General features: G+C 38.8%; 1 protein-coding gene across 6 annotated transcripts in view; it reads left to right on the forward strand.

Moving 5' to 3' along the window:
* The first annotated feature begins 255 nt into the window (after positions 1–255).
* Positions 256–12,890, forward strand: part of LOC132400848 (collagen alpha-1(XIX) chain-like) — a 109,262-nt gene continuing 96,627 nt past the window's right edge. For 5 of the 6 annotated variants that reach the window (XM_059982290.1, XM_059982291.1, XM_059982293.1 and 2 more), the window contains exons 1-7: positions 256–296; positions 408–461; positions 1,699–1,752; positions 6,565–6,618; positions 8,399–8,488; positions 8,618–8,662; positions 11,970–12,047. In XM_059982290.1, the coding sequence (XP_059838273.1) occupies positions 273–296; positions 408–461; positions 1,699–1,752; positions 6,565–6,618; positions 8,399–8,488; positions 8,618–8,662; positions 11,970–12,047 (399 nt within the window). In that variant the 5' untranslated portion in view covers positions 256–272. Of the gene's footprint in view, positions 297–407; positions 462–1,698; positions 1,753–6,564; positions 6,619–8,398; positions 8,489–8,617; positions 8,663–11,714; positions 11,835–11,969; positions 12,048–12,890 lie in introns of those variants that run through there. The other variant, XM_059982294.1, reaches the window with a different exon arrangement.

Genomic DNA, 12,890 nt, shown 5'->3' on the forward strand with positions numbered 1-12,890 from the left:
GGCCTTTAGAGGAATTGAGATAGTCAACATTATAGTAGCTGTTAAAGAATTTCATTGAGATAAAGGAATGAAACAAAATTTTAAACATAGGGAAGCTAATGGATTCATCATGCTATTTTATTGAAATAAAAACAAAAGCACTCTAACCACCTAGAAAATACACCCAGTCAATCCCACCTGAGCCCAAGTTTGTACTGCACATGTAAATGGGATAAACTCCATCCTCACCAGCCTTGTTTGCTTCCTTACAGGGACAGAAAGGAGACAAAGGAATGCAAGGGCATCCTGGTTTAAAGGTAGATTATCCATGTAAAGCTACTGTACCTCTTTTCAGCTGTTTGTCTTTTTAAATTTACGACATTACTATCATCAGGCAATAACATTTTTACTCCTATCCACATTTTAAGGGTGAAATGGGAGAAACAGGGCTACCCGGACTTAATGGAGAACCAGGCTTGGAGGTACATATAGAAAAGATCCTTTCTGACTCACGTTATCAGCATAATTTCTGTGTTTGATTATTTATTGGAGCATCATTTGATGCAGCAGTTTATTGAGAGAACTTCTGTACATTGAGCTAGTATTTGGCCAAAGACAATTACATAGTGAAATATCAGACTTCCCAACCAGCAGTCTTGCAGAAAAAAAAAGAGATGATGAAATAATCTAAGTCAAACCACCATTTCACAAGCCTGGAACACTATCATTTCATAAACACATCCTTAGATGGAATTACATTTTATTTATAGTTCTATGTGATTGACCCACTATTTCATGCCAGTGTGCTGCACACATCTACTTTCTTCCATCTTTTGACATTTACAAATCTCAAAGGATTTCAACAAACCTTTGTTTTCCTTTTCCCATCTTGCACATTATGTAGTGTCCCTGAAAACTTGCATCACAACTATTTCCCATGGCAGCAAATTCCATGTTTTAATTACTGTAAGGTAAACAAGTGCTTCTCAATTCTATTCGATTTATGATTTTCAAGTTTGTTGGAGCACAATAGAGTGCATAACTAGATGAAGCTATCACTCGGGTTGTTCCTAGAGTAGAGGTCTTTTGTAAAACAGTGAAATACCCAACTTCCTTCAATGTAAATGGGAACAACCAACTATTTAAAATTCATTTGATGCAAAGACTCTTGGTTACATTCATAAGAGAGAAATCCATACTGAATATCAGAAAATTTATACTTTCCAGGTGGAATTCAGTTGTGGCTCAACTAGTGTCAGAGCATAAACCTCCACTATGCTATAAAGCAATGATATTGATAACATGGCGCTCACATTACTACACTAACAATCAAGAGTCTTAGGAAAATTATCCATGGATTTCAGACTCGTATCCTACCATGGCATACCATGAAAAATAGAATTAGAGTTCAATAAATATTTATATAAAGCTTTCAAGTCATCTTAAAGATGCCATAAATTTACTAAAGTTTTAATGGAACAGACTTTCATACTTGCTTCAATCACATTGCAAAATAAAATTCTAGTGCTGCTATTTCAGTGAGAGAATTCTTCAGAATGTTAAGTTCACAACTTTGTCACAGTCTTGGGATGCACTGTTACATACAGAACTTAAGAGTGGCTAGAAGGTGGATGTTCATATCTTCATTGGCAAGACATTGATCTTTCACTTGATTTCTTGTATTGTGCACTGTAATTTTAAATTTTATCTGCTTCACAGGGTCGACCAGGATTACCAGGTCCTATCGGCCCCAAAGGATTAAAAGGAGAAACAGTAAGTAGGTCTTGAAAAACCATTTTATCTCATAGTTTAAAGTGACTTTCGTATTTGTTAAGGGTGTTCAGCTTCCATGCTGAGCCCGTTGCCACTCCCAAGACCATATTTGTTTCCAGAACACATACTATTTCCTGATTGAACAACAATTCAAAACTCATTTGTTGTTGCTCGCATGTTTAACTCTGTCACTGACAACTGAACAGAAACCTCAAGTTTAAATTCTGTTCTTTGTAGTGATGCCCAATGGATGTTGGAATCTGCAAACAAAGGAAGGAGAGTAGTCCTGTTGCACCTTGTCAGCCATTGTCCCACAGGACACACACATCTCAAAAAGGCCTAGTGAAGTTCTTTTTGAGAGACTGCACCTTGTGCTTCCAGCCATCATCTCTGAATGACCTAACTCCCCCCCCCCCCCCACTACAATTGCTTCTCTCTATTTCATCCATCAGATTGTTTATGTTTAGTACCTAATTAAATCAGATGTTTGGTCCTAAGAGAATGCAATCCTGAACTCTCTATCTTTGTAGTATCTTACTGATTCCCCCCAGTATTATTATCTGGAAACCGAAGCAGTTGGAGGTCATGGGGAAAAGCACAAACTCCTTATGGACAGCAGTGTGAATTGAGCCCTAATCACTGGCACTGTTAAACTGCTAACTGCTATACTATCATGCCTTCTCTGAGATCAAGACATTCTATATGGTGAAGTGGCCAGAACCAAATGCTTTGCTGAGTCTAACCTGAGATTAATACAGCTGTAAAATAACTCCTACTCCATTATATTGCAGCCCTCTTGCAATTAAAAAAAGAAGACACCATCCCTTAGTCTTTGACATGGTATAGAAAGTATAGATGGTAGGAATTTTTTTTCTAAAGCCGAAGGGTCTAAAAATCAAAAGACGTAGGTTCAGGATAAGGTGTTAAAGATTTAAATGTGACCTGAGGAAGCAAATCTTCACCAAGATGGTGGGTGGAATATGGAGCACACTGCCTGAGAGATGGTGACAATTACTCTCATAATATTTAAGAATTTAGATGAGCACTTCAATCACCAATTGTTGGAAAATGGAATTAGTATTGTTGGATATTTCATGGCCAGCACAGACATGATGGACCAAAGGATTTGGTTGTGTGCTGTATAACTCTATGGTTCTATGATATTGATAAACTTTGGTGAGGCTGAAAGGGCCATAATACCTATTTCTATTGTTTTTTATTCAATATTCTTGCATTCATATGTTTGTGGTTGATGAGATTTCAGCATTTGCAGCATTTTCTGGTTTTTTTTAATTTGCATGGAGTACTACTGTAAATTTGCACAGCTAATAAATTTCCCTTTCATGTGCTGAAAATTCAGTGGAAATTCAATTTAGGTCTTTATCTGGGATTTCCCTTTTGCATTTAGGGGTTTACCTGGAGTTCCATGAAAGTTATACCATGAACATTAACTGTGTGTACACACTGCATTAGATGGTATAAATAAAGGGAATGGCAGGATTGGCTGCAAAATGTTCCAGAGTACAGGTGCTAAAGGGTGGAGGGAGGTGGAGAAGGAGTTACATTTATGATTAAAGAGATCACAGTACCGCAAGATGAAATTATTGAGGGATTACCCAGTGATGCTTTATTGATAGAGCTGTGAATTAATAAGTGGATGGTCACATTGTTGCAATTATACTACAGGCAGCCTAATAGTCAATAGGAGTTAGAGGAATAAATATGCAGAAGGTTGCAAGAGTAGTAGTTTGCCATAGTAGAGGATTTTATCTTTCCTAATATAGACCTGGACTGCCATAGTTCTAATGGCTTAGATGGGATGGAATTTGTTAAATGTGTTCAGGAAAGGTTCCTCAGGCAATATATAGAGGGCTCTACTGGAGAGAGTGCAAGCCTTGACCTGCTTCTGGGAAATAGAGCAGGACTAAGGTGTCAGTGAGAGAGCTCTTTGGGACCAGTGACCATATTTCTATTAGTTTTAAATTAGTTATGGGATGGGAGAAATCCAGTCAACAAATTTAAGTTCTAAACTGGGACAAAGCAAATTTTGACAGTGTTAGACAGGAACTTAAAAAGGTTAATTGGAGAAGGTACTTTGCAGCCAAAGGAACATATAGCAAGTGGGAAGTTTTTAAAGTGAGATGTCAAGATTTCAAGGTTACCATGTTTCTGTTGGACTGAAGGGCAAGGCTGTCAGGAACATGGAACCCTGGATGACAAGGGATATTGAGGTTCTAGTCAGGAATAAGAAGGAGGTATGGGTCAAGTGCAGTCTGCTGGGATCAAGTGAATCTCTGGAAAGGCTTAGAAGATGCAGAAATATCCTGAAGAAGAAAATCAAAAGGGCAAAAAATGGGGCATGTGGTAGTTATGGCAGAGCAGATTAAGGAGAATCCAAGGAGACTTCATGAATATTTTAAAGGAAAAAGAATAACTGGGTAGAGAATAGGACCCCTCAAAGACCTAAGTGGACATCTTTGTATGGAGCCACATGAGGTGAGTGAGGTTTCGATATATATTTCTGCTCTATTTTTACCATAAAGAATGACATGAAGGCTTTGTAATTTGAGCTGGTTAATAGACAGTAGGTGCAGGAGTAGGCCATTTGGCCCTTCGAGCCAGCACCACCATTCAATGTGATCATGGCTGATCATTCCACAGTCAGCACCCCGTTCCTGCCTTCTCCCCATATCCCTTGACTTCGCTATCTTTCAGAGCACTAGCTAACTCTTTCTGGAAATCATCCAGAGAATTGACCTCCACTGCCTTCTGAGGCAGAGCATTCCATAGATCCACAACTCTCTGGGTGAAAAAGTTTTTCCTCAATTCTGTTCTAAATGGCCTACCCCTTATTCTTAAACTGTGGCCTCTGGTTCTGGACTCCCCCAGCATCATGAACTTATTTCCTGCCTCTAGCATGTCCAATCCCTTAATAATCTTATATGTTTCCATCAGATCCCCTCTCATCCTTCTAAATTCCAGTGTATACAAGCCCAGTCGCTCCAAACTTTCAACATATGACAGTCCCACCATCACCAGGGTCCTGCAATGGCAATGTCTTGAGGATAGACTCATTATAGCAGCAGAGGTAGTACTGGATGTCTTAAAACCTATGGAGGTAGATAAATATCCAGGGGCTGATCATGTATATCCAAGAACACTGGGGAAGCAAGAGAAGAAATTGCAGGAACCCTGGCTCAGATATATGCATCATCATTAAAAGCAGGTGAAGAACCACAAAGAAAACTATAGACATGTAAGCCTCATATCTGTGGTAGGTAAGTTACTAGAGGGAATTCTGCAGGATTAGATATACCAGCATTTGAGAAGATGGGTTGATGAGGGAGAATCCATTTAGATTTATGCTTGGGAGATGGTGTCTCAGGAAACTGATTGACTTGTTTAAAGAAGTAACCAAGAAGATTGATGAGGCAGGGTGGTAAACATGCTCTATATGTATTTTGGAAGGTCTCTGATAAGGTTCCACAAGGTAGGCAGCTATGGAAAGTTAGGTCACATAGCATCCAGTCAGTGGTAGATAGTTTGATACACAAGTTGCTTGGTGGTAGGAAACAGAGGGAGATGGTGAAAGAGCAAACACGAGGAAATCTGCAGATGCTGGAAATTCAAACACACACAAAATGCTGGTGGAACACAGCAGGCCAGGCAGCATCAGGACGAAGGATCTCGGCTCGAAACGTCGACAGTGCTTCTCCTTATAGATGCTGCCTGGCCTGCTGTGTTCCACCAGCATTTTGTGTGTGTTGTTTGAGATGGTGAAAGGTTGTATTTCAGATTAGAGATGAACGACTAGTGGTGTTCTCTAGAGATCGGCATAATGCTTGTTACAATTTGTCATTTAATTCATTGATTTGGATGAGAATGTATGAAACATGGTTAGTAAATTAAAATAGGGTGGTATTGTTTACAGCGAGGATGGTTATCAGGAGCTATAGAGGAATGGCAAATGGAATTTAATTGTGTTTGCCTTTTAGAAAGTGTTGCCTTTTGGGAAGACAAATTAAAGTTGAACATTCACAAGGTAGGGCTCTGAGGAGTATTGTAGAACAGAGGGATATAAGAGTACAAGAATATGGTTCCCTGAAAGTGGTGTCGTAGATAGACAAGGTGGTGAAGAAGACTTTTGGTGCAATGGCCAAATCAGTCAAGGAATTGAGCATGGAAGTTGGAATGTTCTGTTACAGGTGTACGAGACTTTCGTGAAGATACACTATGTTTGGAATATTGTGTTCCATTTTGGTCACCCTGCTATAGAAAAGATGCCATTAAGCTGGAAAGGTGTGCAGGAACTTCATACATTGGGATTACACTGGGTTTAAAGGAAAAAAATCTATCCATTGGGTCCAAGAAACTACTAGATTTCAGGAGACCATGACACATTGGAGCTGTTAAAAGAGGCATTTAGCAGACCAGCTGTGAATGAACTTCAATGCACTTGATTTCAACACATTCATGAAAATACCTGAAATGAAATGAGTTTGTACTTTATGTACTCATAAAGGAAAAATAAATACTGCTTTTAAAATATGTCAGTCCACAATCCCCAAGACAAAATCGGGCCACTGTACTTGTATCTAATTTTGCATCTGGACATTTAACATAACCTCATTAAAGTACTTTCTACTTTATAATTATGATGACAAGAAGCTTGGCAGACTTTAACAGATTCAATGTATTATATGATAATGTAAAAAATAATTATCTGTATATTAAATAACCACAGCTGGTGACACTTAGATTATGATTGCCTAATGACTGCTTACTATTTTTTTCTCCTTTGTTATTTCCTAGGGATTAAGAGGAGAACCAGGCAAACCAGGAGAACAGGGCAGAAAGGGTGACAAGGTTTTATCTCATTTCATTTTATTGTTCTGTTCAGGAATATCTCTGGGGTAATTATAACTTTTATTAGCAATGGAATGCAGATCTGTACACCACTGTTCATTGTACATCAGCTCAATTTTATTTTCTTTATTTTTTTATTGCGTTGCATGATTATTTATTGTCTAATGCTAATTTCAGTGGAGAAAGTGGTGGTGACTGGCCCTCTGTAGGCAATTCTAGTATTAGAGAAATGTATTTGAAGTGAAGAAAATTGAAACTGCATTGGGGAAGATAATGAACTTGGGACTAAATGGACTAATTAGTCCCAAATTCATCATCTTTCCCAATGCAGCTTCAGTTTTGTTCAGAAGATGCAACATAGCCACAAATTGCTTCTGCTGTAACATTCCTCAGCTGAAAGAAAGTTACCTGAGCTATGAGATTTACAGTTAATTCAATATCTTCCATTAGTGTCTAGTGGTAATTTTAGTAGTAATCTAGTGGTCTTGAGATTTAAAAAAATAGGAAATGCAAGAAGACCTGCGCTATCACTATACACCAATTGCTGAAAGCAATCCTTCAAGTGCAGCAAGCAGTTAGGAAATTAAATAATGGGTTGGCCTTCATGGGACAGTGTTTTGAGTAGAGCTACAAGAACGTACAGACATTTGGCAGGACCCCATTTGTAGTCTTCTATGCAGTTTTCATTTGCTTCACTGAGGACAGATGTCCTGGCAATAAAGGTAATGCAATGTAATGTAAGTTTACTGGGCAGATTCTTGATGAGAGTAAAGATTGGGTTAATAAGGCCTATATTCACTGCTACGTTGAAGTATGATAGGGCATCTCAGAACCAGGGGTCACAGCCTCATGATAAGAGTAGAACTGCAAAATAAGAGTGTGGTGATCACATTGTTGGTATGATACTCTGGGCCTCTTAATCATCAGTGCGAATTATAGAAACAGAAATATAAATGAATTGTAGAAAGGTATAAGGTTATAATAGTTGGGTATTTTTTCTTTCCCAGTATTGACTAGGCAAGGGGCTTAAAGGGGCAGAATTTGTTGAGCGTGTCCAAGAAGGTTTTTGAGACTTATTCAAAAGTCCTGTAGAAACAAGACAAAGGATTTTGAAGGTTTAATCAGGAAACAAAAGGAAGCAGGTGTCAAGTATAGGCAACTGGAGTCTCTTGAGAAATGTAGGGTAGTAATTTAGGAATGAAATTAGGAGAACAAAATAGGACCTTGAAATATCAATAGCAAACGAGATTAAGGAGAATCCCAAAATATTTTATGTATATGAGAAACAAGAAAGTAATGAGGGAAAGAGTGAACCAATTTTGACACTAAATACTGGCTTGAAGGGAGTGAGTACTTATATAATCAATTACTTTGTGCTTTATATTTGTAATTCATTTCAATCACTTTATAGAGATCTCTTTTCACTTTGACGCAAAAGAGTCTTTTTCTGTTGATCAGTGTTGAAAAAGCCAAATTAAATCTACTGTAATTCAATGTTGTAAAACATTAAAACATGAAAACTTCCAAAGAGGGTGAACACTTATTATAGGCACTATAACTAGAGGCTAGTGAGTCTTTCATCATTAGAAATTAAATTACAGGAGAAAATTCTAAGACACAAGAAATATGCAGATAGGATATAAAACTAGACCTGTATCCTATCCTTTGCCAGGACTTGATACCATTAAGCACACCTTTTTTATGCTGTTTACAGTTTTGTAACCCTGATGATAACATTTTGAGAAATATTGTGTAGCCTAATGTAGGTAACTATTTGCAGGGAGATTCTGGTGGTGTTGTTGGACAGCCTGGAGAAAAAGGAGACAAAGGTGACCCAGGGCTTCCAGGCACAGGATTGCATGGAAAACAGGTTTGTGTCATTGTGGACAAAGGATACATAACTAGAAGTATTTAAAGCATGTACTTGCTGATGAGTGTGACGTTACATTTAATAACTTCACAGTTTTTTGATTAACTTGTTGACTACTGCTTACAATAGGGGCCAATTGGACCGCCTGGAGTAAGAGGATCACGAGGACCTAAGGTACTAAAATGAACTTCTCTATAAAGATTGTGCAGTCAAACTATTGCATTTCCAATATTTACCAAACAAATAAGGAGAAGCCTCCTCCTCATTGATACCATCAGGAAGGAGGTACAGGAGCTGAAGGCATACATTCAACAATCCAGGTTCTTCCTCTCTGCCATCTGATTTCTAAATAGACATTGAACCCATGAACATTATCCCACTACTTTTTTATAATTTTTGTTTTTGCACTACTTAATTAAATTTGACAATTTAATATACATATATATACTTACTGTAATTAATTTTTTCTGCATTGTACTGCTGCTGCAAAGTTAACAAATTTCACAACATATGCTGATGATGTTAAACCTGATTCTGATAACTCACTTGAGCTGGTGCACTGAGCTCCATTACTGCGGGGCATTGATAATTGAAAGCCAGGTACTCCCCTAAAGGAGGTTAAAAGATGTACACCAATGGGCGACTTTTAAGCTTGTTCAGTTTAAGAGAAGTTCATAAATTGTCTCACTTGCAGGGAGGTGTGGAGCCTAAAGCCCAAGGACAAAATAGTAACTCTAAAAATCATCTCAGAATAATAAAACTCTTCAGTGCTCGTGACAGAATCCTGGAAAAACACTGGACTTCTTCATCCCATTCCCTTCACCAATTATTTACCACTTGCCTAAAGTCATTGGGTTGCTGGTAAAAATTTTACTCTCTGAAGAGATAATTAAACAAAATACATACTGGCAAGTCAGGAAGATCAGCCTGCAGCTAAAAACATGTTTTATCGGTAAGAAATCCAGATTTCTAATAAAGAGTCATTGACAAATAAACTCTTCTTGGGCTTCCAACCGGGTACAGATATCGATTATATCTGACATTTTGTTGTCAAACTCTGCCATCTTCTTTAGGAATGATGCTTGGGCATGTCTAGTCCAGTGGTATTTATACTGGCATAGTCTGTCCCTCCTGAATGGTTAGTCCTCATCCAATCAGGTTTCTGCTCTCCCTCCTTGTTTGCCATTGAGTTTCAGTTTTTACTTAGAGCGAGACCTTTGCCTTTGTTGAAATTCTTTTCCTCTAGTTTTATTTCAATGGCTTCCTTTACCAGGCAGTCTCCAAAGCCAATGGTGTAGCACAGTAGTTTTGTGCTGTCAGTGTCAATCCAATGGTCATTTCAAATGCAATGTTCTGTTACCGCTGATTTTTCTGAGTAACCCAAACAGATACACCTCTTGTGCTCCTTGATGCGGGTTTCCACCATGCATCCCATCAGGCCAATATATGCTGCTGCACATTCACAGGGAATTCTGTAGGTGCCAGTCGATCTGAGTCCCAGGCCATCTTTGACCCACATAAATTATGATCCCTTACCGGTTTATTGATTGTATTAATTTGGTATTTCTTCAGGATCCTGGTGATCCTTCTAGAAACCATGGAAATAAAACTAGAGTAAAAGAATTTTAACAAAGACAAGGTCTTGCACTCAGTAAGAACTGGAATTTGATTGTAAGCAAGGAGGGAGAGCAGAAACCTCTTTGTATGAGGACTAACTAATCAGAAGGGATGGACTATGTGGGTATAAATACCACCAGACTAGACATGCCCAGGCAAAGTTCCTGAATTTGTCATCAAAATGTTGATTATAATCGATACTTGTGCCTTATTTTTAATTAAGATTTTTAGCATCAGAAGTACTTTGCTTCCTTATATTCATTAGACTGATTTTTTTAGGCTGATAAACAGTTATTTTTATTGTTTGCCCATACGTGAAGAAGGGACAGACACAGAATGTAGGCATACAGAGATTGAAAGAGGTCTTGTTTAGTCTCTAGACCTCTCACCCCACAGACCAAATGCAGACATTATGAATAGATTCTGTGCAATATTATAACTTATTATTTAGGCCATAACTGTATTGTTCTAGTTGCCATACTATTAGAAAGAATGTGCTTGTATTGGAGGGGGGGTCCAGAAAGGATTTAGCAGAACATTGAATGGATGGAGCATTTTGGTTAAGAAAGATTGTATAGGATTTTGCTTTATTGCATGGAGCAAAGGAGGCTGAGGGGGGACTTCAGAGAGATATGCAAAATCATCTACAGCATAATAGGAGGTTACTTTTCCCTGCAGTAGAGATTTCTAAAACTAGAGGGTATCAAGACATGGATTAGACACAGCATCAAAGGTTACAAGGAGAAGGCTGGGAAATGGGTTGAAGAGGAGATAAAATAAAGATCAGCCATTTTTGAATGGCAGAGCAGAATCAATGGACCAAATGGCCTAATTCTGCTCTTAGGGTCTTATGGTCTTAAGACAAGAGTTCTACAGGGGATTCAAGGAATATTATTTTTTATCCTGAATCACCAAGGCATAGAAGGTTATGGATGATGTGCTGGTAAGTCAGATTTGTATACAATATACTTGAAGGCTGCCATGGACATGGTGGGGAAAGGTCTCTTTTTGTACCCTTTGTGTACTGTGAATTGGAGTTACAACATCAACAGAACAACAAAAGAAACAGAAGTCCAAGTAGATCCTTGATCCTATTCTCCCATTCCACAGTTAGTGGTTAACTTACTGAGTATTTCCAACACTTTGTGTTTTATCTCCAGTCTATATTCCCTCTTACAAAATCAGAACAGGTTTTACCCAAAAAATTTAAGAAACTGATATAATCCACTACATTCACAGAGGTCATGCAAGGTGCATTCTAATCAACTTTAAGCACATCTCTGTAGACATAATAAAAATACTTGTATTATGTATATCCCTTATTGGTGAATGTTCATAACATGAATTTGAATGTTATGTAACATCATAATCAGAGTTTAAAAGCAGAGACTATTCAGTTAGTCAGCATTAAACTGAATTAATCAGATTAAGGTTTGTGTGTGCATAAAAATAAATCAGTAAACAGTGTACTCTGCATCCAAAGTTCCATCCATTGAATTCAGTGGTATGTATATATAGAAAGTGAGGTATTCTTATTTAGAGGAAGAGTAGCTGCTGAGAGGAATGTCTCATTATGGGGAATACCTAGATCAAGGGGGGTGTGGTGGTTTCAGATTGTTTGGACAGAGAAGAGGTGAAATTTCTTCTCTCAAAGGATCATGAGTTTGTAGAATTCTCTGCCTGTCAGAGTTGTAAAGGCTACATGGGAGACTTGCTTAACTCTCAGTGGGTGAGTTTGAATTTGGATAAGGAATAGTTGTATGTAAGTAAAGCTGCTCTCTGATTAAGGCTGGGATATTAGCCCCATCTAGCTTCACAGCACGATACATACTTGTTCAGGAATAACCTGGATTTCTGTTGTTAGGGTGAGCGTGGATTTCCTGGCCTTCAAGGTCCACAAGGTGAGAAAGGACCCTCAGGAAGTGGACGTCCTGGCTCCCCAGTAAGTAATCAATATTACAGAACTTGCATCAGGTGATTTTTTTTTTTTTTTTGCAATGATTGATTTGACAGCACTCCCAGTCCTGAAATTACTGTGGATAGTCTGTCTCCAGAGATGGAGACCGAGAGATCAAGAAAGGGGAGAGAAGTGTCTGAGATGGACCAAGTGAATTTAAGGGCTGGGTGAAAGTTAGAGGCAAAGTTGATGAAATTGACGAACTCAGCATGGGTGCAGGAAGCAGCACCAATGTAGTCATCAATGTAGCGAAGGAAAAGTTGGGGAGTGGTGCCAGTATAGATTTGGAGCATAGACTGTTCCACATAACCCACAAAGAGGCAGGCATAGCTGGGGCCCACGCGAATGCCCTTGATCTGGAGAAAGTGGGAAGAACCAAAGGAGAAGTTATTCAGAGTTAGAACAAGCTCTGCCAACCGGAGGAGTGTGGTGGTGCTGGGGAACTGGTGGGGTCTGTTATCCAAAAAGCAGCAGAAGGCTTTGAGGCCTTCTTGATGGGGGATGGAGGTGTATAAGGATTGGACATCATAGTAAAAATGAAGTGGTCGGGGCCGGGGAATTGGAAGTTATTGAAGAGGTGAAGGGCATGGATGTAGGTGGGGAGAGACTGAACTATGGGGGATAAAATGGAGTCCAGGTAGGTAGACACAAGTTTGGTGGGGCAGGAGCAGGCTGGAACTATGGGTCTGCTAGGACAGTCAGGCTTGTGGATCTTGTGGAGGAGGTAAAACTGAGCTGTGTGGGAATTGAGTTTTTTGGCTGAGGGAGGAAGGTGTCTGGAGTTGATGAGGGTGGAGATAGTGCAGGAGACAGTGGATTGATGTTTTT

Source organism: Hypanus sabinus, chromosome 10, assembly GCF_030144855.1.
Source record: "Hypanus sabinus isolate sHypSab1 chromosome 10, sHypSab1.hap1, whole genome shotgun sequence".
In the NCBI taxonomy this organism is placed as follows: Eukaryota; Metazoa; Chordata; class Chondrichthyes; order Myliobatiformes; family Dasyatidae; genus Hypanus; species Hypanus sabinus.